Consider the following 23111-nt stretch of genomic DNA (forward strand, 5'->3'; position numbering starts at 1 on the left):
GGGGGGGGGGGTGCATCCCGGTGTGTAGGTTCAGAGAGAGGCCCGGCAGGCAGGAACCCCAGAGCAGGAGGTTCGCAGGTACCGTTCTCATCGCGGGAGTGTGGCGATAAAGGACCTGTGGACTGAGGACTGAGCCTCGGGGGCCACCCTCGAGGGAGGACCGGCTACAGCGGGAGTGGGGGTGCAGCCACCCCTCGGATCACTTGGCCTCTCTGGTCCTGCCCTGGGGTCTTCACCACCAGCTGTAGCCTGTGCACCTGAGCCCAAGAGGGGGCCAGCTCCTACTCAAGGGACATGCGGTCCCCCAGCTCTGCACCCTGCACTCGGCAGCGCTGGAGCTGGGACGGTGGGCACTCGCCTTTGACGCGGACCCCCATGGCTCTGACTTGGTGGGCGCTGCCCTGCGTGGGGGCTCAGCCCGGGGGGGGGTCTGCTCCCCGGTCTTCGCTGCTGCCTGCCTACGATGGGTGGGTGCTCGCCACCTCCAGGGCCGGTCCCCCCAGCAACCCTAAGGCCTCAGACAGCCGCTTGCCCCGGAGAAAGGAGGGGAACGTTGCAGCATGTGCTGTGCCCGGGCCCCTTCCTGAGGCCGTGGTCATCTTTCAGCCCCACGGGCAGCTGGTGGGCGTCCTTTTGCAGGTGCCCCTGGGCCATGGCCTTTCCTCACGGTTGACAGTGGCAGGCGTGTGCCTGTGGGGCAGCAGCACCCTTGTCTTCAGCAAGGTCCGGTCTGCTCCGTGGTCCGGGGAAGACCCAGGGACCGCCATCGCCTCGGGGAAGGGAAACTCCTGCATCCTGGCCTGCACCTGTGGTGACAGCAGCATTTCGCTGTCTCGGGCTGTCCTTACTGTCCCTTGTGGCCAGGACCCGGGGAAAGAGCATGGAGTGAAACCCCAGTGAAGCATGTTGTCCTCTTTCATGTGATGTAGAAGTTGAGGCCTTTGATGGTCTTCTTGTGTGTAGTTTGGTTTGAAAACTCTTGCGCACTGCTGGGTTTCTGCCCCGGCACCGGGCTCCCAAGTCCCGGCTGCGAACGGGGAGCGCTGTTGGCGGCGCTGGTTGGGAGAGCAGAGGGAGAGCGTGCGCCTGGCGCTCAGGACCCTGTGGGACTGTGTGGCTCGTGCCCAGCCGTGGCGGCATCTGAAAGCTTCCGATGACCCCTGTACCCTGATCCGCACCAACTGTGAAGTAAATTCCTAACATCCTACTGAGTCTCCTTTGTCCTAAGCCTGAAAACGAGCGCGCAGCACAGTGGATCTTAATTTCTAGTTGTGCAAGACGGGAAACCAGACCCTTGGTCTACGTAGTAAAGGTCTTTCTTTTGAAATGATGGGCGTTCTGCGCAGCGGCCTTGGACCGCACTTGCTTTCTTTCCCAGGGATGACTTTAATATTAAAGTTCTTCAAGCATTTGTCGAACTCCATGAGTTTGCTGATCTGAACCTCGTGCAAGCCTTAAGGTAAGTGTCGGAGCCCGGGCTGGCCGCGGGAAGTGTGGGAGCAGGAGACAGGCCCTTCCCCCACCTGGGGCCCCCGGGCTGCGGTCCCCCAGAGCTGCAGACAGGCCCGGAGAGGCGTTCATGGACCGTGGGGCACGTGTTGTTTCCCACCCAGCACGTGGCCCTTGGGTCTGGGCTGTTCTCCCGCTTCCGAGGCTGAGCCCCTCTCCCCGCCTCTGGCCGCAGACGCCAGCCTCGCCGATGCCCCGGCGTGGGCCAGGAGACACGGGCACGGCCCACGGGCAGAGTCTGTCCCCGAGTCCTTGCCTTGTCGGGGGAAAGCCCGGCGTCCCCGCCCCAGACGCCAGGGCCGCCCTCGTCCCCCGGTGCTCGTTTCTCCACAGGCAGTTCTTGTGGAGCTTCCGGCTCCCGGGGGAGGCGCAGAAGATCGACCGCATGATGGAGGCGTTCGCGTCCCGCTACTGCCTGTGCAACCCCGGCGTCTTCCAGTCCACAGGTGGGTGAGGGCGGGGCGCTGAGCGCCTCTCGCGGGCGGGCGGGCGGCTGACGGCCCGCACCCCTGGCCTCCCGCAGACACATGCTACGTGCTGTCCTTCGCCATCATCATGCTCAACACCAGCCTCCACAACCACAACGTGCGGGACAAGCCCACAGCCGAGCGCTTCGTCACCATGAACCGCGGCATCAACGAGGGGGGGGACCTCCCAGAAGAGCTGCTGCGGGTGAGCCTCCCGGCCTCGGGCCCGCCAGGCACCTGCGGGGGCCCTCGGGGACGTGGAGCGGACGGGCTCCGTGGCCCCCCGCCGGGTCCCTGAGCGCGCCGTCGCCTGTGCTGCTCGCAGAACCTGTACGAGAGCATCAAGAACGAGCCGTTCAAGATCCCCGAGGACGACGGCAACGACCTGACGCACACGTTCTTCAACCCCGACCGCGAGGGCTGGCTCCTGAAGTTGGGTGAGTGGCGGCCGGCGGGCGGGCCCCGCGCTCGGAGCCCCCAGCCCTCGGCAGCCAAGGCCCCCGACCAGAGGCAGAACCGCTAGAAGCGAAGGCCGTTGGGCCGCGTCTGCCCGCGGTAGCCGGCCGCACGCCCCCGACTCGATGGCTGCTGCTTTGAGCCCTGCCCTGTGCGAGCGAGGCCGTCCCGTCCGTGTCCACGGCAGAGAATGACGCCCGGGCTGCACGAGCGTCCCAGAAAACTGCTCAGTTAGCGTCCTGATAGACCCAAGGCAGTTTTCTGTACCAGAGGCAGGTGCATTTACTGCGAGAACCTGCGTGCCTTTCTCTTGGTTCGGTGTGGCTGATTTTTGATGCGTGGTTTAAATGTGCCTTCTTGTTTTCCTTCTGCCTGTGGCTCCCACCTTTCTGTTCTGTGACGGGCTGTCCCTGCTTGTTCTGCGTTAGGAGGTACGTACCCAGTGGCTTCCTGCCTCTCCCCCAGCTGCTCGTTCCTCTCTGGGTTTCTCTCCCCTGTTGGTCTGTGTGAAGCTCTGATTTGTGGCTGCCATTCATCCGACCCATGTGGCTTTGGACTTGCTGGGTTAGCTTCACGTAGGGCGCAGCGAACGGGACACCCGCTCCCGCGGGGCCGGGACGCCAGCCTCTCTGCGCCCAGAGCGCATGGGAATGCCGTGTGGGAACGAGCCTGCCCTCTGTGTCCTCGGGGCCCGAGCAGCCTCGGGACTGCTGGTCGCCTGCTCCATCCCCGTACATCACTGGTTGCCTCTCATACTAACCCAACAGCGCATGTCTGCTCCCCCGGACGGAGCGCGGGAATGTTCAGCGGGCTTCCTAACCACTGACTAGTGGAGTAGCGTTGGTATTTTGGGGGCAATTACAAGAAGTGATAGGGTGGTTTTTTGTTTTCTTTCTTCTTTTTTTTTTTTTTTTTTTTTGTCTTGTTTTGATTTGGGGTGGGGGGATTTCTGCATTCCTGGGACATGAGAGCCTGTGAGATGGGACCATGTGTTCCAACCAGGTGTGGTCTCTGTAGAACACACTGTAAGACGCCGGGCCTGAGTGAGTCCCTGCGGCTCTGTGTTCTTAATCAGGGGGAGGGTAAGAGGCAGGTGTGAAGCCATGTGCCAGGACTCAGCCGTTCTGATTTGGGGTCTTCCTCTGTTTTGTTTTCTGGCTTAGCTGAGGTTTGGGAATGTTCTAGATCTTTGTCTAGAAACCCAGAGCCATAGCCGTGGACTTGGAGACGCATCTCTCAGGTCCCCTCAGACCTGTGGCCCCGGGGTCAGGGCAGAGGGTGGACGTGTCTGACGCTCCAGCAGCAGCACCTGGGCCCCTCCTGTCCTTGCATTGCCAAGGAGGGCCCCTCACATGACAATGACCGTGTAGGCCTGCCTGGCAGCTAGTGTGGCCTTGGCGCTGGCGGGAGACACACCTGCTTCTAACGCGGGAATGAGATGAGGCAGACAAATGCCGAGTGGAGCTTGTGTCCCCACATGTACGCAGTGCGCAGAGCACCCCGAGGAGCTACAGAGCTGGTGGGGTACGTAGTGGGTGCCGGAGGGCCCCCAGCAGTCAGTCATGGCCTCAGCACAGTGGGTGGCCCGGGGTCCGCTCCTTCCGTGCTCCGCCGCCCCATGTACGGGTGTGAGAGGGCAAGTTGCCACGCTGGCGTTCCCGGTAGCTGTCACAAAGCTGGTGGTAATGGTGCCACTCAGACCTCGGGCCCACCAGCCAGCCCGGTGATGGCCCAGGCCGCCTCCGTACCTTCTCTGCACACAGCTGTAGCCATCCAGAGAGTGGGTTTCCAGCAGGCCATCCAGCAGGCAGGTCCGCTCTCCACAGCTGCTGGGCCTGGACACAGTCCTGCCCACAGGCAGCTCCCAGGAGTCTTGACGCTGGCCTGGGCCCTAGGGACAGCTTGTTGGCGTCGGGCTCCAATGGCCAAGGCGGCAGTAAATCTACTGGAAGCCGATGCCAGAGATGTGTTAGCTTGGCCTGGGTTAGCTCCGGGCCCTTCTCTAGCACAGGGCAGACACAGGCCTGCACACGGAGGTGCTTGACCAGGGGCCTACAACACAAGCATAGGAGACGACGTGTGTTTTGCGCACGCAGTTAAACAACGGAGGTCACCATGTGACCTTGCTTCCTTGTGTTTCATCGTAAACTTAGTCTCGGGCCAGGTGGTGCTTCCACCTCTCCTGCGAGAGCACAGGAGTGTTGTGTTGCTTCGGGATCATCAAGGAGAAGTGCCTTACAGCCGCCGAGCTTTGAGAGTGGGTCAGTTGTGCTAAGAACAGGCAGGCACGTGGGTCAGAGTCTAGCTGTCCTACAGGAAGAGGAGGTGTCACAGGGTGTGCGGGTGTGCGACCTCCACCCGAAGGAGGTCTGATGTCTGATCAGTGAGGCGGGGGTGAGGGGTCCCAGCAGGGTCTCCTGAGGACCTGGCCGGTGGCCCCAAATCCCAGTGGTTGTGACTCTCCCCCTGAAGTGAGCCGTGGAACTAGCAGCAAGTTCAGAGTGGAGAAGCCAGGCTGCTTTCCACAGGTGTGAGTGCTGTGTGTGTGTGTGTGTGTGTGTGTGTGTGTGTGTGTGTCTGTCCATATCTGTCCGTCTGTCTGTCCCTGGCTCATGAAGCTCAGCCAGGAGCGTGTGTAGGCAGAGCCCATCTGTTCCCCTGCAGCGAGACCTGTGGTGGCTCCGACACCAAAGGTGGGACCCCTGCTCCCCCCTTCTCCCCTGCTGGGCCTGGCCCCCAATCTGGAAGGCTACCTCGGGCTGGGCTGGGAGGCCTTTGGCCATGACCACCAGCCCGGGGATTAGGCTCCTCAGGATGCGCCACTGAACTCAGGAGCCCCCAGGGGCTAAACGCTGAGAAGCCTTCCTGGCTAACCCGCTTCTGGTGTGGGGCGGGGCAGGGTCGGCGATGGGGCTGCGGGTGAGCAGAGCCTGGACCGCCACCTCGCACCCCCGTGCTGGCTGCGGCCGGAGCGCGTGTGGGCTCCCCGGGCGATTCTCTGAGAACCTGCCTGCGGGGCGGAGGAGAGGGAAGCTGCTGGCAGGGGGGTCAACACTCAGGCAGGGTGGTGGCAAGAAGGAAGGGCTGGGGCTGTGAGGGGAGCCCTGGGGAGGCCCCGGAGGCCGCTGAGGGGTTGGGGTCCTCGGCTGACGGTGTGAGCCTTTGCGAGCTTCGGGCGTGGAGAGCCGGGATGAACTTACCTCTTCGAGGCTTGCCTGTGGCTGCTGTTTGGAGGAGAGTCGGGGGGCAGGGAGGCTGGCATGGGTGGGGGCGGCTGGCGGCCAAGCCCAGCACTGGTGCGGCCTGAGACAGCCCTGGTGGGAGAGCGGTAGAGTGACCTGGCCGTGGGGGTGTGCCTGGAGAGAATCTGTGCTGTCCCGTCACTGGAGGACTTGGGGACAAGGGTCTCCTGGGTCCCCTCCCCGTGAACGTGGGCTTCCCCAGGACACCGCAGCGGAGGTCGGGGCATGAGCAGGGCTCCTGGTGCTCCGCCCTGGGCCGGGTCTTCGAAGGAACCAGTGAGGCCCGGTCCAGAGGGAGCGGACAGTTCCCCGGGGGGAGGCTGCATGGGGGTCGGGAGAGATGGGGGAAGGGGGGATGCGGCTCTAGGCCCAAAGACCCCTGCGGGCCGCGGAGAGGGCGGCAGGAATCAGGGAGGCACAGGGCCAGACCCCTTGGACAGGGACCAGAAGTGAGGTGTGTGGAGCCGGCGGTGTCTGTCAGGGAGGAGGGAGACGTAGCTGGACCTTCCTTCTCCGCACAGCTGAGGCCCCCTTCTTAGCGCCCGGCGTGCCCACACACCAGCCTTTCCAGTCGCGTTTGGGCCGGCCCAAGGCCACCCAAAGGAGGTCCGATGTCTGATCAGTGAGGCGGGGGTGAGGGGTCCCAGCGGGGTCTCCTGAGGACCTGGCCAGTGGCCCCAAATCCCAGTGGTCGTGACTCTCCCCCTGAAGTGGGAGGTCTTCCTTGCCTGGATTTCTGCAGACTCCCCGCCGGGTAGCCCTCTTGCCTCAGTCCCGGGGGGACACGGGACGCCTGCGAGTGTGCCCTTCTCTCTCTCCGTGACCCCTGCCCCCACGTGACCCTCACGACCTTTCCTCCCACACCCTGGTCCCTCCGTGTCTTAGAGCCAGGCGGGTGAGCTCTGTCCGCCCGGAATGTCACGTCGGGGAGTGACAGAGCAGGGCCAGCTGCTGCTTGTAGCCACAGATTGCTTGATTCTGTTTTGTTTAAACTTCAAGTCAGAAGCAAAGGCCGGAAGTTGAAGCCCATTTGTGAATCGCTGAGGGTAAAAGGTTTCCTTTTCTGTAGTGAGAGGCGGCGCAGAGGAGCGGTGTGTGTGCCTGTGTGTGTTTACCTGTGTGTCTCTGATCTTATTAAGAGATTAATTCAATCGAGTCATTCCTGGACCTCAGGAGTGATTGATGGTGACCATCGCAGGGCCAGCCGGAGCCCTGCGGTGATAGGACTAGGTGGCGGACAGCCGGGGATCGGCACTGACTTCATCCTGTGGTCATTTCCATGGGGGGGGATTAAGCCCATTCATCACAACTAACATTTCTAGAAAGGTGGAATTCAGTAGGTGGCCGTGGCGGGGGCGCCGGTGCCGGCCCGGGTGGGGGTGCATGGGGGGCCCCCGGCAGCACCCTGCGCCCGCTCGGGGCCAGGCCCCAGGGCTCGGCCAGGACTTGGCTCAGTGTGGGCAGAATGTCCCATGTTTCCACGAGGAAGGGAGCTTAAGACCGAGCTGGGCTCCCAGTGGCATTTATGAAAATAGTCATTTCTGTCAGTCCCAGGCCCCCCCTTCCGGGCCGCGGGTTCCCAGCGCGTGCGGGCGCGGACTCATGAGCTTTTCTGCTTCCAGGAGGGCGGGTGAAGACCTGGAAGCGCCGCTGGTTCATCCTCACCGACAACTGCCTCTACTACTTTGAGTACACGACAGTAAGGGCAGCAGGGCTGCGGGGGGGGGGGGGGGGGGGCGGGGCCCCGGGGGGTGGGGGGGGTGCCTGGGCCCGGGACTGCGGGCCCCAGCCAGGCTGGCCGTGCGCTCCTCTCTCGCAGGACAAGGAGCCCAGGGGGATCATCCCCTTGGAGAACCTGAGCATCAGGGAGGTGGAGGACCCGCGCAAACCGGTAAGCTGGGCCCTTCTTGCCGCTCCTGCCCTCCGGCGGTCTGCACGCCCGGTGACGGCCGTCTGTCTGTCTCCGCCAGAACTGTTTCGAGCTTTATAACCCCAGCCACAAGGGCCAGGTCATCAAGGCCTGCAAAACGGAGGCGGACGGCCGGGTGGTGGAGGGGAACCACGTGGTGTACCGCATCTCTGCCCCGAGCCCCGAGGAGAAGGAGGAGTGGATGAAGTCCATCAGGTGCGCCCCGGCCCCGGCTCGGAGCCCCCCCGCGGGAGTGCGGGCCCCTGGGGGAGGGCACATGCATGAGCGCGTGCGCGCCTGCGCGTGGGGGGGGTTGCGTGCCCGGACTGCACCAGAGCGCAGGCGCACTTCTGCGTGCGGGACCCGCCCCTGGCTGCGGAGACGGGCCAGCCCTAAGCTCTCTGCTTGGGGGCAATGCAGGTGCCGCCGGACCTCAGCCTTCTCCTCTCTCCGCAGAGCGAGCATCAGCAGGGATCCTTTCTATGACATGCTGGCCACGAGGAAGAGGAGGATTGCCAATAAGAAATAGATCTCTCCCAGCCTCAACAGGTGAAAGTAGAAACCAAAACCCCACAGCAGAAAGTGACTGGGAGCCTCCCCAACACCCTGGGCCCCGCCTCGCTCTCCCGCAGCCTCCCCGGAGGAGGCAGTGCCTGCGCCGCCCTGGCCGCTTGGCGCCTTTGGGGGGTGGTCGCCGAGGCCCCGCCGCTGGTGTCCCGATGCCCTCTTCCCGGCTCCGGCCCGGCCGCGCCTGCTGCCGTGGCCAAGGGGACCTCGGGCCCGTCGTGCCGCACGTGCTCACCCGGGGCTGCGTTCACCGTCCTAGAAGCCGCTGTTTTCTATCAGAACGAGGAAGGAAAAGCTACCACTTTTTTATTCAGAGTTTTTTCTCAGATATATAGGAATTTAGCTTTTATATGCCTTTTTATATTCTGAAATTATAATGAAAGATACTTTCTAACAGTAGTATTTTTAGAATGGCAGCTATAAATAACTCCCGGACACAAGTCTCTACTGTGCACTGAAGAAAAATTCTGTCTACAAGACACACGCAGCACCAAATGGGGGCGGTGGGCGGCGCTGGTGGCAGGGGGTGCGGGTGTGCCGCTGAGTCCCCCGCTTCCCTGGGCAGGGCCGGGCTCCAGGCGGCCAGGTCCCCTAGGGCTCCTCTTCTGCTCAGATAACTTTCTAAAAAGGCAGATCGTTAAAATACAAGCGACAGTTTCTGGGTGTTTCTCTTGTACCTGTGGTCCCGGCACCGTCTGGGTGTGGAGCCCCATGAAACGGCTGCTGTTGGCCTGTGCGGACCCCAAGCAGCAGTTCCATGTGGTTCAGCGGAACCAGCCTTCCGACCAGTCCTCGCTCTTTCAAACTTGTTGGGAAACCAGTGTTTCTTTTACTGACCTGATGGTAGTTGGACCCGATCTCTTGATGTAATGCATAGACCAGTAACTAGAACAAATCTCATTCCGTGTTTTCAGAGACTTACTCTCTCGCCGTGAGCAGGGAGCGCGCGCGCTGTGGGATGGAGGCGCCGGGCACTTAGGGTTTCCTGTAAATAGTGTAAAGCCCCGGATAACGTGCAGGTGGCGGACCTTGAGAGATCCCCCACCAGGCGGCTGTCAGGTTGCTGTTGATCTAATAGTAGGTGCTCAGGACGTCTGCCGGAGGGAGGATGGCTCTCAGGGCAGCACAGGGCTGCGGCGGGCCGAGGCTGGGGTGCTCTGTGCTGGGTCGTTGCTGCTGGTTCTTCAGGACGGGCCCCGGGAACAGAGGCCACCGGGACGGACCCCCTCGCCCACACTGCGTGGGCACGCCCTGCCTCTGCGGCCTTGGGAGGTCACAGACTGCCCCCTGCAAGAGGAAAGTCCCAGAAAGCAGGCTTCAGAGCGTCGGCACCTGCGTGAAGATGTTAAGTACAAGTGACTGTTCCTGTGAGTTGCCTTGGTGCTGGAACTGACCGCTGCGGGCCCCTGGCCTCAGCACCGCTGACCTTGACGTAGCTTTAAGTCATGCTAGATGCAAAGGGGTCTGAGCCCAGGGCTCTCCACCTTGCATCCAACGGAGTTTTTGTTTCATTCCCAAGCTTTTAGGCTTTGTTACCGTACTGATACCTCAAAATCGAAACTTTTAGTTTTTGAGAAAGGCAAGTCGGCATTCGCAAAATGCCCGGCTGGTATATATGCAACTCTGGCCTCGAGTCTTCCACGAGCAGAGGGCGCCTGGAGCCCGCAGCCCAGCACTGCGCCCAAGCACCCCTGCGGCGCCCGCCACGTCCGTGTTGCACACGGGGGGACCTTCCCTCTCTCCTTTGCCTGCCCCTGTGGAGATGGGGCTTTTGGTCTTTGGGGTTTGGCCTCAGTGGGGTCGGGAGAAGCGAGCTTAGGGCAGGCCCCGCAGGAGTGGTTTCTGTGGGCGAAGGCACCTCCCATGCTAGCTGTTTCCCTGGAGCGAGGCAGAGGCCGCGGTGCTTAGACTCTGTAACCTGCTGTCCGTGTTCCGTGAGATCCTCTAATTCCAGGTTTTTTCGTGACGGTATTAACACGACGGGCACACGCGCCGGCACCCCCCGCTCCACCTCAGGCGGGCCTGTCCAGGAGGCCCACCCCAGCAGGGGGCTGTGAGGCCCGGCCCCCCCGCCTGGACCTCCACACAGCCGTGTTCCTCCTCCCCCGACCCCCCGCCGCCCCATCTGTGCTCAGTGCTTGAATTTAGTCCCAACTCTGGCCAAAGACAAGCTTTCCTCCGGAGGCCAAGGGCAGGAGGCAACGGGAGGGCTGCGTTGGGCGGGTGGCCCGGGCTCTGCCAGCCTCACTTAACACTTGAGGTTTAATTGGACGACCCTGGACCCAGGCAGGCAACAGTGTCTTCAGGATCACGGAGCAACTTTCGACAGTTTAATGTGGTACCAAACTGAATCAAGATAGGAGCTATTTATAGATGAAGCAGCATTTAATGCTTCATATAAAGCAATGCATATTTTTAAAAGTTAAAATGCATATTATCTACATAGATGTGCTTTGCTGAGAAGTTAGGTCTGTTGTAGACCCGAAACCACATGTTGTGATTTCACATTTTCTTATTTTTTCTTAGACATTTCTATTTACAGCAAATATAGTTAATATGTAAATAATGTACAAAGAGATTTCTGGAGTGTTTGTTATTCATTGTATATACTCCCACGAGCTGCATGAAGAAATCCCCTATTATCTATTGATATTTTGTTGTTAAAATGAATAGCAAAATTGGAAGGTGTATGGCCATCAAATTGCAAATAACTGTGTTCACAAAATAAAAAAATGCATTGTTCAAAGAAGATTGTCTAGGACTTGGTTCTTTAAAATAGTTTGTCGAGTCCAGGAACTTGCTCCCTGTCCCTCCCCGGGCCCAGGCTCAACCTCCGAGCTGAAGGGGAGCCTGTGGCTTGGGCTTCCACAGATTCTAAGATGGTGAAGGCAGCACGACGAGGTTGGTAAGAAAGGTCTGGTAAGCAAAGGGGGAAAACCAGCAGTAAAGAATAAGACACAAAACATTTAATTTGCTGCCATTTATATACTATATAAATTTTACATGCTGTATATTTACAGTGGGGCAAGTGCTTTTTTAATCTTTAAAAAAACAAAGATCAAACTTTAGACATCTCTGAACAACACAAACTGTATAAACCATACAGATTATTCAGATACAAACTGTATTAAATACAGTTTTCCCCACTCCATCTCCTGATGCAGGACCAGTGAATTATAAGTGTATCACAGTTTGATAGCATATCCATATTAAAAATAAAATCACAGTATGATTTTGTCTGTAACTAGAAACTTTAAGGGACCAAGCTGACAACTCAGACTCCAATATCATAGTCAAGACAAGAGACACTGTATAAAAAAGTGTTAAGTAATAAAAACATACTGTAGGCTTTACAAATAATGTTTGGATTATACATTCATAATGTAAATACTCATCATAACTGGTAAATTGATTGGAATAGTTCCACAAAGTTCAAAAACAGAACTTGTCTATAAAATACATTTTCAAATCTTGAATACAACTAAAATATGAAGCAAATTAGTTTCTAGTATCAGACATTACAGAAAACAGACTGCTCTCAGTCGAGTTGAGAGCTCGTGAATCTTTAAATAAGTCTTTAAATTAAATATACATACTGTCAGTTTGTTTGTACTTTTAATAATTCCATGGTTTCCCGGCGGGTCTTGCACCGGATGTCTGCCGTGGAGGAGCTTTCCATGGAATGCGATCGGTCCACCTGAGTCTGATTAAGCAGCATTTGAGATGTTCCAGTCCAGGGCGTCACTGTCCGTGGGATTTATATACACGGTGTTTTACAATGGTCAGCAGTTGTAGAAAGTGTTCGTCCATTTGGAATAAGGGTAATTAAGAAAAGGTAAAAACTAAAAAAAAGTTCTCCATGGTAAAATCTGTACAGTATTTACTAAAGAAGCACCACGCAGATTTGAACAAAGTTATTTTCTATATTTATAATTTAAGCTGGGTTGGGGATGGCTTCTGTTGAACACGTTGAATCTGAAAGACAAGAGGCAGCAAGCAGCAGGCATTAGTACCTCCCGAGGCAGGCAAGTGGGCGCCGCTGGGCTGGGGGGCCCCAGGCGGGGCCTGGCCGTCCCTAACACCGTCAACTTAGTCGTGGACTTCCTTTCGGCACGGTTCCACCCGATCTCTGGGGGCAGCTCTTCTTCCTTACAAAGGTCCCTTTGCGATCACTCTGCCTTCCGGAAGAGCAGGAGAGGAAGGGGCTGCTTGCTCCGCCAGGCAGGCCGCGAGTGCGGAGGGAGCCACCTGCTGGGTGCGGGCCGCCAGCTCAGCCGGCCGCTGCTAATCGGCTCAATCCTTTAATTCCCTTTCGCTAGAGCATCTAAGTCCTTACTTAGGCTTAGGAGTTTTCCTTAAGACACACCGAGAGAGGTTAGTTAGCTGCACGTTAATCTTCCGTAGACAATTCGGGGAAATCCATTTCAAATCCCCCCGGCTGCCTACAAGTCACACACTGGACACAAGTCCCTTCAAGACCACGACGGCACACTCTCCTGTCTACCTCGACAAACGCGGGCCCCAAACGTGAGGCGCTAGCTCCAGGGCCACAGGAGCAAAGGCCAGCAGTAAGTCACCAGACTCCATCAAAGTCAGGATCTGTCCTAAGGCACCCACACTTCATTCCAGGAAGGCCAAGTCCTTTCTGTCAGAAGTAGAAGTCGATGTGTTCTCTAGGGCAGCACAGGGACCCGGGGCTCCCGGCCTGGCCGCCGGGCCTGAAGGTGAACCGGTCAGGCCTGGGGCACGCGAACCCCTCGTTCTCCCAGCGTGGGGACCTGTGGCCGTGTGTGGGAACGGGGCTGCCGGGGGCTCCTCTCCTAGGCCAGTTGGGTAGGTCTGGGTGGAGGAAAGGGGCTTTCCCTTCTGTGTTAGTCCTGGCCGTCTGGGGCCTGCAGCTTTCCCTCCCCTGAAGGGGAGGAGGGAGCAGGGTGGCGGTGCCCGAAGTAAGGGCCACCCTGTGCCCGAGCCAGAACGGAGGAGGAGGGATCCAAGCACAGCTCCAGCGGCGGGCCTGGGGGTCGGAGGAGTCTGCTACCCTTGCCGGGGAGCCTCCCGCACCTGCTCCCCGCAGCACCGCGTGTCTCCCCGAGGCCCCAAACTCCTCCATCTGGGTCCCCTCGGTGCCTCTATGGACAAGTATAAAACATACAGATAGGAAAACTGCTTACCATAACTAGTGAATTTTTTGTTTTGAGGCCAAGTTTTCAATCACCTAGAAAGCAAAGAATCAGGAAAGAAATTTTAATGATAGTTCTGCAGCATTTTTCATGCCTGTGCTGTGCATGGGCATTGCGTGAGGACACTCAGGACCCGTTCTTGGCCGGAAGCTCACGGCCTGAAACCCGTCCCGCACAGACTGGGCATGTGTACCGTGTCGCACGGCGATCGCTCCCAGCGTCTGACTGAAAACAAGACTGTACGCGATGCCTGCGACCCAGCGAAAAGCCACATCCTGCGGGAACAGTTCGCTCCCAGCCCATCAAACTGATCAGCATTTTAACAGCAGGACAGGACAGAACTCAAGCCAAAGACACTGACGTGAGGGTTTCATGCAGCCGGAGAACAGGAGTCTCAGAGGTGAGTGGTCAAGGTATCAGAAATAGGGGACACGTGGCAGGCAGGCAAAGGGGTCTGGCATCCTTGGCCAGAAGATAGGGGTGCTTAGCATGGAAGCCCAAGCAAGTGGCCCCTTATCCTTGAGGACAGGAGGGTACAGACACATGGGTTCCTCAACCTGCTCCCCTTGGCCACGCCGGCTGCACAACGCCCATGGAGCGCAATCGGACAAGACAGACACGGCCGCTGCTTGACCCAAAGCCTGACTGCGGCCCTTAGAGACACATGTCTGGAGCCCCACAGGCCAACCACCGAGGTTCACAGCAGCCTGCTTTCCCTCCAGAGCCGTGTTTGTGGGGGAGCTGCCCTCCACTGTGCTCTGGCAGCCTCTGAGTGTGCCCCTTACGGGACTGCAGCCGGGCGGGGAACATTCTAGCAACAGAGAATTCCCTCAGACGCTGCCCACTGCTTCCTCCCAAGCACCAAGGAGAGGTAGAAGGGACTCAATCCGCACCAAGCCAAGCCCTTCCCTAAATCACCAAAATGCTCGTGGGAAACAGACCAAAGAGTCACATGATTAATCTAAAAAACCCAGAGCAGACAACAGCCAATGTCACTTTCCAGCCGGCCACGGCCACCCTCGTCCTCTACCCTGTGCCACCCGGGCTCCCTACAGCACGTCCCGCTGCACAGCCCCACCGGCTGGGACAGCGCCCCCCTCACGGCGTCTGCTCCTCTAAAGCCAGCGCTCCGGCCCGTCTGGCCCTCCTCTGTCCACAGCCGCACTGACAGCGGGCTGCGGGGCAGACGGGCCTGCCCCCAAAACACGCGCGTCTCCCCCAAGTTCACAACACAAAGGGACTGTGGGCAACCAAGACGCCGTATCAAAGTCACGAAAGCGCCCCTCGGGCGTCTAGGGCAGGGCTCAGCGAGCTCCTCGTACAAAAGGCCAGAGGACCACCCCGTCCCTCTCTGGGGCCACACAGGCTCTCGGCAGCGACCTGCCAGGGCAGCGCGGCGTGGTGCAGGCAGGAAGGCTGGGCTCGCCCTCGCACGGCTCCGGACACGGACGTGTCTCACGGGCCGCGACATCTCATTTGGGCTCCGCCAGCCATTTCAAACCTGCGAAGGCCTTGGCCTTCTTCACCAGCAGGCCCCGTGGAGATGGGCAGCACCCGCAGGCTGACCCCATGGGGCACAGAGGCCACCGAGCCCGCCACCCCGCTCCATGCCCGCACTCTGCGGCCCGGGCGAAGAGCAGATGGCGCGAAGGGGCTGCTTCAAGTGCGGTCAGAACAGAAAGGGCTAAAAGGTGACATCGGAAGACAGCGGTGCCAAGTGGGTAAGAACCCAAGCCCCCCACGCTCCCAACCTGGAGGGGTTTGCTCAGCGGGAGCCAAGGCCCCACAACACAGATGCCCGCAAGGCCTCGGCCCAGCCAGGGCCCGACAGGGGACATCCCTCCCACGGAGCTTCAGCTTCCACTCAGAATGCCAGAGGTTTAACGACTCCGGAGGGAAAGCACACGCTGTGTAACTACTTTGATCAGAAATGGCTTAAGAATAAAAGCCCCCGTCCTTCAGGAAACTCCCACAGCCAGGGCCCCAGACCAGAGGTCTCGCCACAGAGGCTCCGCCGAGCCCAGGTCCGAGTCCCTGCGGCTTCACACACGTGCTACGGGGTCGGCCTGCAGCGCCCCACTGGGCAGCTGAAGCCCGCGCCACACCCGGGAGCCGAGGCTGGAGCTGACGGGGTGCACGGGCTCCCGCGGACACGCACCCCCTTCGACGCCAAGTGAGGGTTTCTTCCCCGGTGTTAACAAGAATCATTTCTATAGTCTTAATTCCAAGTGTCTCCTCTTACCCTGGCCACACTCAGACAGAGGACCCCTGTCATCCCTGCTTCCCATCCTTAAGTGTTTTCTCTTCTCACGGAAAGGCCCAGCACCTTCCAGAGGCAGGCCGTCGGTGAGGGGGAAAGCGCCGTCCGTTCTCCGGAAACGGTCAACAGTCTCATGGCTGACGGCCTTGGGCAGGTGCGGCTCTGAGTCTTTAACAAAGTCCTCGGACTTCCTGGAGTGCCTCTTCTTTTTCTTCTTCTTTTTTTTGTGTCTATGGAGATCAGCATCAGAGCATGCTACTGAAAGATCGGAGTCCTGCTGATGCCTGCGGAGAAGAAGCCAGAACTCAAACCACCAACAAACCAAACTCATCTCCGAGCGGCCTGGTCCTCGGCTTCCACCACCCCCCGGCAGACACTCAGCTCGCACGCGCCGGGGAAGGCCCCGGCTGGGCGCCAGTGCGCGTGCTCGCCGGAGGAGGTGCCCGGGTCCAGGGTGTGAGGTCACCCACTTGGACCCCCGCCCCTCCAGAGCTCGGGAGCGAAGACTGCCGGCCCCACGTCCGGAAGAAGGAAAATGGGGGGCTGAGGGACAGAACGCTTTCGCCAGGAGACTCGGGCACACGGGGGGGAAGGAGGTTCCCCCTCGGGTAACCGTGTCTGCGTCCCTTCGGCTTTTGTAACTGTTCCCCAGGGTTTCCATCTCAAGACATGTCAGATGTCAGGCACCTCATCGTGGAGAAGTCATTTTTAAGACAATCGATTTCTGCCCAATTTCGTTTTTTAGAAATACAAAAACAAACTTCCCCACGAGATCTCAAACTGGGAAACGGAGCCAGAGGAACAGACAAGGCTGAGGCAACCGGTGGTCGTCTCGGACCCGTGCCACCGGCGGGCCGGCCAGCAGCACAGGGACAGCGGGCCCCGAGGTGCGAGAAAACACGAACAGGCACGAAAACATAACCGCATCTGACGAGGGAGAGGAAGAACACCAGTTACACAGTCCGGAACGCGAGGTGTCAGTACGGGCCGGGGCACACACGCTCCCAGAGATGCCGCAGCCCGGGCCGTGGTGGCATCACCGTCCTGCAGCGCGGGGTCCGGCGGCACCGTGAAGCGCGCCGGAGCGGCGGCTCGGAGCTGCGGTCCGGCAATCGACCGCGGCGGCAGCTCACGCCCCGCAGAGCGGGCCGCAGGAATCCAGCGGTCAGCGCCATGGCCGGCCCCGCGCGGGGGTGGGGGGCCAGGCCCGGCTCCCGGGCACGGAACCGGAACTGGGCCTCACCCTCACCTGGAATCTCGGCCTCGGTGTTTGTCTTTGGATTTCTTTTTCTTCTTTGATTTTTTGTGCTTCTTCACTTTAGGCTCTTCCAAGGGATCCTTCTGGAAGCCCCTCCAGGCCTTTCTCTCGAGGTGACCGTCACTGTTCTCCAGGCTGTCGTATCTCCGTTTCCGGGACTTGGCGTTCTCGTGTTCGTGGAAGCGATCGGCGAGGTTACAATTGGTGTCTTCGGCTACAAGTGCAATTTTCTCGTGGGGGTACTTGTCGGGGTACGGGAGGAGGGCGTGCGGCGGGCCTGCCCGGGGGCTGCCGAAGCGGTGCCGGTCCTTCCCCTTGGCGAGCAGCTCGTGGCCCTTCCGTCCCCTGTAGTAGTCCTTGTAGGGCCGGCCGCCGGACGGGCCCGCCTTGGCGTACTCACGGGCGCCGGGGAAGGGCCTCCACTCGCGCACCTCCCGGGCCGCGTACAGGGCGTACCTGTCGTGGTAATGCCTACACTTGTCCCACCGCAGTCTGTCGGGGTAGTACTTCTCCCGGGCCCAGGAGTGCTCGCCTTCGGGGTGGTGGTACCTGCTCCACTCCTGGTCCGAGCCGCCTCTGCCGCGGGAGTGGTGGTGGCCGTACCTGCCCAGGGAGCGGTGCTCGCCGGGGCTGAGCCTCTCGCCGTGACAGAGGTGGTGCTGGCCCCCGCTGCCGTGCTCCGTCCTGTAGCGGTCCTGCTTGGGGCCCCGCTCCCGCACAGACGAGCGCCGCTTTTTGTGGTAGCGCTCCTCCGTCTTGCTCCTGCTCTCCCGCGCACGCTCTCCGCTGGAGGAACGATCTCTTCGGTTGCGATAATGTCCTCGATCAACTTTTCTGAGGATACTGATTTTTTCCTTAACTGGAGAATGATCTGGAACTTTTTGTCCGACCGTGTTTTCTTCACATTTCTCCCCGTTACTTTGTTCAGGGCCCCCTTCTGAATGATTTTCTGTGATCTTGTCTGCTTGAGGAGAGGGCAAGCCCTCGGCCGCCGCGCCTCCGCTCCGAGGAGGGTCCTCCAAGTCCGAGCACATGTCTCGACTGATGTAGACTAAGAGTTCGTGCTCACAGGCATCCTCGGAGTGTACCGGGGCACTCGGGCTGGAACTCCCCGCAGCCTCCACTGCGGCCGAGGCCCGGGGGCTCTCTAGTAACACCCCCGATCCGGCCTGGGGTGGTCTGCTCTGGTCATCTGTTAAGTCCCCAGGGCTGCACAGTTTAGGGAGTGGATCGTCGCCCACGGTATTCTTAGTGCTGCTGCAAAGGGTGTTGGCACTGGGCAAAGACTCCTCGGGTTTTGCTAAAATGTTTTCAGAGACTTCTTCTTTGGTAGATTTGACACTGGGGTCTAAGGGTGGCAAAGCCTTCTTTAACTTGCTGCTAAGGCTCGTGAGGGTCTCCGGTTTCTCATGGGACTCGGGAGAGGGACTGCCAGGCTCCAGCTCCATGCCAGGATCGTCTGCAGGACCTTCCTCTGTTCCAGGAGCACTGCAGCCCCATCAAAACAAAGAAATCAATAGATCAGTCAGTGGCTTGATCGCATTATGGCTCACAAGGACAAAAACTTCAAAACATTCCTTTACTTTAAATAATCTGTGCCTTTAACATAGCTGGCTGGAGCTGAATACTGGATTTATCATTTTTGGAAACTCTAACATTCTCTTTCCCTCATTAAACAAAAACATGAAATTCTCTATCAGGCTTAGTATCTACTATCCCATTTTTCAGCTACAATAATCCTGCAGTCGTAGGCTCTTTCTGTTTTCAGATATACTTCTAATTCTTAATAACTGTGAATGATCAGAAAAGTCAGATTGGCGACCAGAGGCTCTAACTTTTCCTCTGCATTTCTCCTGAGCCTCCAACAGAATCACTGCCTCCAAACCCAGCCAATGGCCCCTCGGAATGTAGGAACCGGGAGGCTCTGGTAGGAACAGTGAGGCTTTAGAAAGCCTTCCTGGAGGACATGAACTCTGTCTGCCCTTGTCTGCTACAGGGTCCCTGAGGTCTGCTTGAGGTTAATGAAAACTGCCAGCCAACATCAACAACCCTCCAGAGGCCCCACTTTTTAGTGGGAAAATCCCTGGGGGAGAGAGCACTGATGAGGTCAGTGCAGACAAGTCACCTCGGTCCGGCCTGAGTCTCGTGCCAGCATGTGAGAGCAACACCCGCTGGGTCACAACCCATGCGTGGTTCTGTCTACATAACCGTCCACGGTCATCCTCACACATGTGACATCTGAGGAGAAACTAAGCTAGACTGGGGAAGGGATGAAAAGAAAGCCATTACCAAGTGACTGGGGAGTCACGCCGTCCCCTCTTGAAGGTAATCTGAAGGGAGAGTTCTTCGCCTACAGATTGGCTCCACTCCATTTTAATAATTAAACCTTCCAGACCACTGTTCAGTAAGGGCAGACCCCCTGTCGGGGGCCACTCTGAGATGTGGGGTGCATTCTGGTTATCACAGAGATGGGGGAGCCCAGGGACAAGCAGGCAGTGGCATGCAGGGAGTAAGGAAGGGCCCCACGTCCCACAAGCCGACGTCCATGTGGGCGAACACCCCGGCTATGAGACTATTGGCAGTCTTCATGGACGTGACATTTTCCAGGGACACAACTACTGTGTAAATCCAGAGACAACCAGAATGTCACCAAAAGTTGTCCCTTATAAGGACATCACACCCCTGATGGTGAAATGTGCGCGTGGGACTGTGCTCAGGACACCAGGCCACGTCCCACATGGCAAGGCTCACAGCGAACCCACTTGGGGCGTCGTCACGCACTCGTGGGCAAACCAAAACGCCACCAGCTGGTATATTCCTCCTTTCACTCCCGTTACATTACACTCAGGAATTGGATCGTTTAAAAAAGCAAACAAAGCATTCAATGTGGAGATAGACTGTCTTATCTACAAATGAAATTTCAGGATTCTGGAAGGAGCAGAATATCTGTAACTTGATGGGAGTTGAGAAGCCCTGTCCTACAACCTTATCGAGTCTTCACATTTGTCGCTGGAAGGCTACGTGTCAGACCTGGAAGCAGGCCGTAGCGTCCCTAAGCCAGAGAGACGGGGCTAGGCTGAACAAAGCGTTAGCTCAAGGACATCGTTTTCACAGAAAAATGGCAATTCATCTGGTAACTTTTTTCTTTCCTTTTCTAAGAGGCACTTAACAACTTCTCTAGCTCATGAATAGATTCACGGGCTTCAAGAGGTCCACGATGAGACGTGCGCAGTGGACAGCGGCGCACGGCACACGGGCACCATCATGGTCTCCTCGCCCGTCATCATCTTACCTGGTTTCTTCTGTCGAACCTTTCACCTTGTTGCTGAGTTTGAAGGTCTCTAAGATTTTGTCTTCTGGGAGAGGCGGCAGAGGAGCAGGCATCAACTACGATAAAACACAAAGCTCTTTCAACCCTTACTGCCGCCGGGCGCCGCCCTATCTCTGATCTGCAGCCGGGGAGCGGCTGGCCGTGGGAATCCAAGCCAAGCCCCCCTCCCTCCCCCCGGGCCACCCCACGATGCTCACCTTTCCCGGCAGACCATTCGCCTTAGAAAAGGGATTTTCTGAGTGTAGAGTAGGCGGGACTTGGCAACTGGCACCATCACAAGGCAGACCGTTTTCCTTCAGGTCGCTGTCTGTACTGTCAGCACCGTTCAGAGCAAGGGGCTCTCGAAGCTCGAGCGGACAGGCCTCGTCGTCTCCCGCACCCTGCACAGGAGAGTCCGAGCTCTCGGTCGCACCGAGACCGTTCTCCTTGCCTAGGCCCTTGGCCTCCTCGTCGGACTCTTCGGACGACTCAGCGCCATAGGGCACCAGGACGCTGGAGCTCAGCTTGGACTTGCCGTTCATCACGGGCTGAGAACAGGACTCGCTCGGGGGCATCTGCTTTGTGACTTTACTAGAAACCGCCGTCGTAGGCGCGCTCGAGGTAGGCTGTATTGCAGAAGAGTTGGTAATGGTAGAAGAGGGAACAGGCTTGGTTGGGTTCTCCAAAGAACCACTGTGAAGGTTGGGCTGAGACTGGCCTTGGCGAACAGGTAACTTGTTGTGAATACTGATCGTGATTTTTTGTTTCTTGGGGTGTTCCGGAATCACTGATGGCCTGTTAACAGACCAGTTTTGAACAGAAGTCGAAGCATTAACAGAACCAGCCCGGCTGACACTAGAATTTCCACTGGGACTCGACATGGAACTGCTCGGTGCTTCCTTCAGTGGCCCGGTCCCATTTAAGTGAGGTGGATTCTGGAAGAAAGAAGACCCCAGGTGGTGAGAGCCCCAGGAAGGGTCACAAAGAATCCAGTCTGGCTAGGGGCCCTGCCCTTTCTGCTCATCATCATCTTTATTAGAATATCACATTTCCCACACCTAGAATCACCTCCTCCTCCTGTCCGCTTTGACCATAAACCTTCCACGGGTCCCTGATTTTTGGTAAGTAATCAACAACTATTTCTTTCCAGAACAAACCCCAGCCCCAATTCTTTCTGCTCCAATCTGACAGAAATGAAGAAGCCCCCTCGGGCACAGAGTCACGCATGCTTCCCTTGGCCGGGCTTCCTGGAAGCCCGCTGCCGTACAGCAGAAGGAAGTGCCCACTCGTGGGGAGAGGGGCGGCGTGGGCAGACAGAGCGCGCGGCCTGGGGCACCGTCCCCCCTTCCTGTCCCCTCTGCGTCCTACTCTTGAGCTGTTCTGCTCCATACCCCACCTATGCTGCTCTATCCTAGGGGGCAAACTGGTGGCCGTGGGTGAGACCGCAATTCACAGAGGTGTTCTGCGTGGCCTTCACAGAGTTTTGTCAGATACCTGAATTAGTTGCTATCTTAACATCTGAAGGTTTCCCGTGAAGGAAAACAAGAAACTTGGAAAAGAATCAGTATTCGCCACCCCTCCACCCAGCGCTCGTGCTTCTAGCTGACCGGGGTGCTGGCGTCACTATTAAGCTGAGCCGAGGCAGAGCCCAGCTCCCGCCCAGCTCCAAGAGGCACTGGATTTGTGACTCTGGCTACAATCCAAACACTATCCCATGTCCATAAAATACAGTACACAACTAGACCATCTGCTGACTCAAACAAATCACACTCGAGTGGAAAGGCTGTCACAGCACTATGGTATTGGTGGGGGTTGCTTCCACACACAGACGGTGACCATAATCACTGCATCAGGCCAGCAAACGCCAGGCCTTCCCTCCTGAAGGTCTGTGTGTCACTGATACAGGCACTGACCACCAGGGGGTGCGTCTGAGCCGCTGGACGGCCGACAGGACACACCACACTCCTGAAAGGGCTACATGGATACACTGAAAATAAACTTTTTGTGAGTCGCTTTCCTGTTTCTAGCATTCATCAAGAATCCCCAAATATTGGGGCGCCTGGATGGCTCAGTCATTAAGCCTCTACCTTCAGCTCAGGTCCTGATCCCAGGGTCCTGGGATTGAGCCCCACATCAGGCTCCCTGCTCAGCGGGAAGCCTGCTTCTCCCTCTCCCACTCCTGCTGCTTGTATTCCCTCTCTCGCTCTCTCTCTCTGTTAATAAATAAAATCTTAAGAAAAAACAACAACAACAACAACAAAAGAATCCCCAAATATTAAGTCCACTCTGAATGAAAAAGTCCAAAGTGAGAGCTAAAATCCCTAGTGTTGGGGCGCCCGGGTGTCTCAGTCAGGTAAGCAGCTGCCTTCATCTCACATCATGATCCTGGGGTCCTCGGATCAAGGCCCACGTCGGGCTCCCTGCTCAGCGGCGAATCGGCTTCTCCCTCTTCCTGTGCTCTTGTGCTCTCTCGCTTACGCTCTTGCGCTTAAATCTACACCCACACCCAGACCTTTTTCTTGTTTGTTACAGTCATACCCGGAGATATTCTGCATATTTGAAATATTTTATAATCGATGGCTTGTATGAACTTTTTTGACAAGGCATTCGGTGCTACGAGGACACGGTGGCTCCTGCAGCGCTGACCGGAGGCTCTGAACAACACCCAAGTTGCCACAGAGATTACATCCCACCTCTGGAATGTTACCTTTATCATGTGAGAGGGGAGCTGTGGTCCGATAAACCCTGACGCAGCCTGCTTGTTGTTGACAACACGTTGGCTGATCACAGGTCGGGGTGAGGACTGGCCGGGGCTGTGAGTGGAATGAGTGAGTTCACCTCCATTTTTCACATCGTGGGACCTGGGGACAGAGAGGGACAGCGGTTAAGGCTTCACAGGGCACGTTCTTAGGAGAGATTCACCTGGAGCCCCCCAGAGACCAGAACAAGAAGC

The 23111-nt window shown here is 58.0% G+C and overlaps 2 protein-coding genes across 3 annotated transcripts in view; one reads left to right on the plus strand and one right to left on the minus strand.

The window, feature by feature from the left end:
• The window catches only part of CYTH3 (cytohesin 3), a 90262-nt gene extending 79363 nt beyond the window's left edge, over positions 1-10899 (plus strand). The window contains exons 6-14 of one of the 2 annotated variants that reach the window (XM_059414391.1): positions 1379-1459; positions 1843-1955; positions 2033-2181; positions 2302-2413; positions 7297-7373; positions 7494-7565; positions 7645-7799; positions 8040-8132; positions 9065-10899. In XM_059414391.1, coding sequence (XP_059270374.1) covers positions 1379-1459; positions 1843-1955; positions 2033-2181; positions 2302-2413; positions 7297-7373; positions 7494-7565; positions 7645-7799; positions 8040-8112 — 832 coding nt within the window. In that variant the 3' untranslated portion in view covers positions 8113-8132; positions 9065-10899. The remainder of the gene's footprint in view (positions 1-1378; positions 1460-1842; positions 1956-2032; positions 2182-2301; positions 2414-7296; positions 7374-7493; positions 7566-7644; positions 7800-8039; positions 8133-9064) is intronic. The other variant, XM_059414392.1, reaches the window with a different exon arrangement.
• A 195-nt stretch (positions 10900-11094) lies between these two features.
• Positions 11095-23111, minus strand: part of USP42 (ubiquitin specific peptidase 42) — a 51435-nt gene continuing 39418 nt past the window's right edge. Inside the window, exons 12-18 of the mRNA XM_059414393.1 lie at positions 22866-23019; positions 20377-21093; positions 20141-20235; positions 16840-18336; positions 15573-15874; positions 13322-13365; positions 11095-12125 (exon numbers count right to left, since the gene is read on the minus strand). Coding sequence (XP_059270376.1) covers positions 13358-13365; positions 15573-15874; positions 16840-18336; positions 20141-20235; positions 20377-21093; positions 22866-23019 — 2773 coding nt within the window. The 3' untranslated portion in view covers positions 11095-12125; positions 13322-13357. The remainder of the gene's footprint in view (positions 12126-13321; positions 13366-15572; positions 15875-16839; positions 18337-20140; positions 20236-20376; positions 21094-22865; positions 23020-23111) is intronic.

The sequence above is a fragment of the Mustela nigripes genome, chromosome 11, assembly GCF_022355385.1.
Source record: "Mustela nigripes isolate SB6536 chromosome 11, MUSNIG.SB6536, whole genome shotgun sequence".
In the NCBI taxonomy this organism is placed as follows: domain Eukaryota; kingdom Metazoa; phylum Chordata; class Mammalia; order Carnivora; family Mustelidae; genus Mustela; species Mustela nigripes.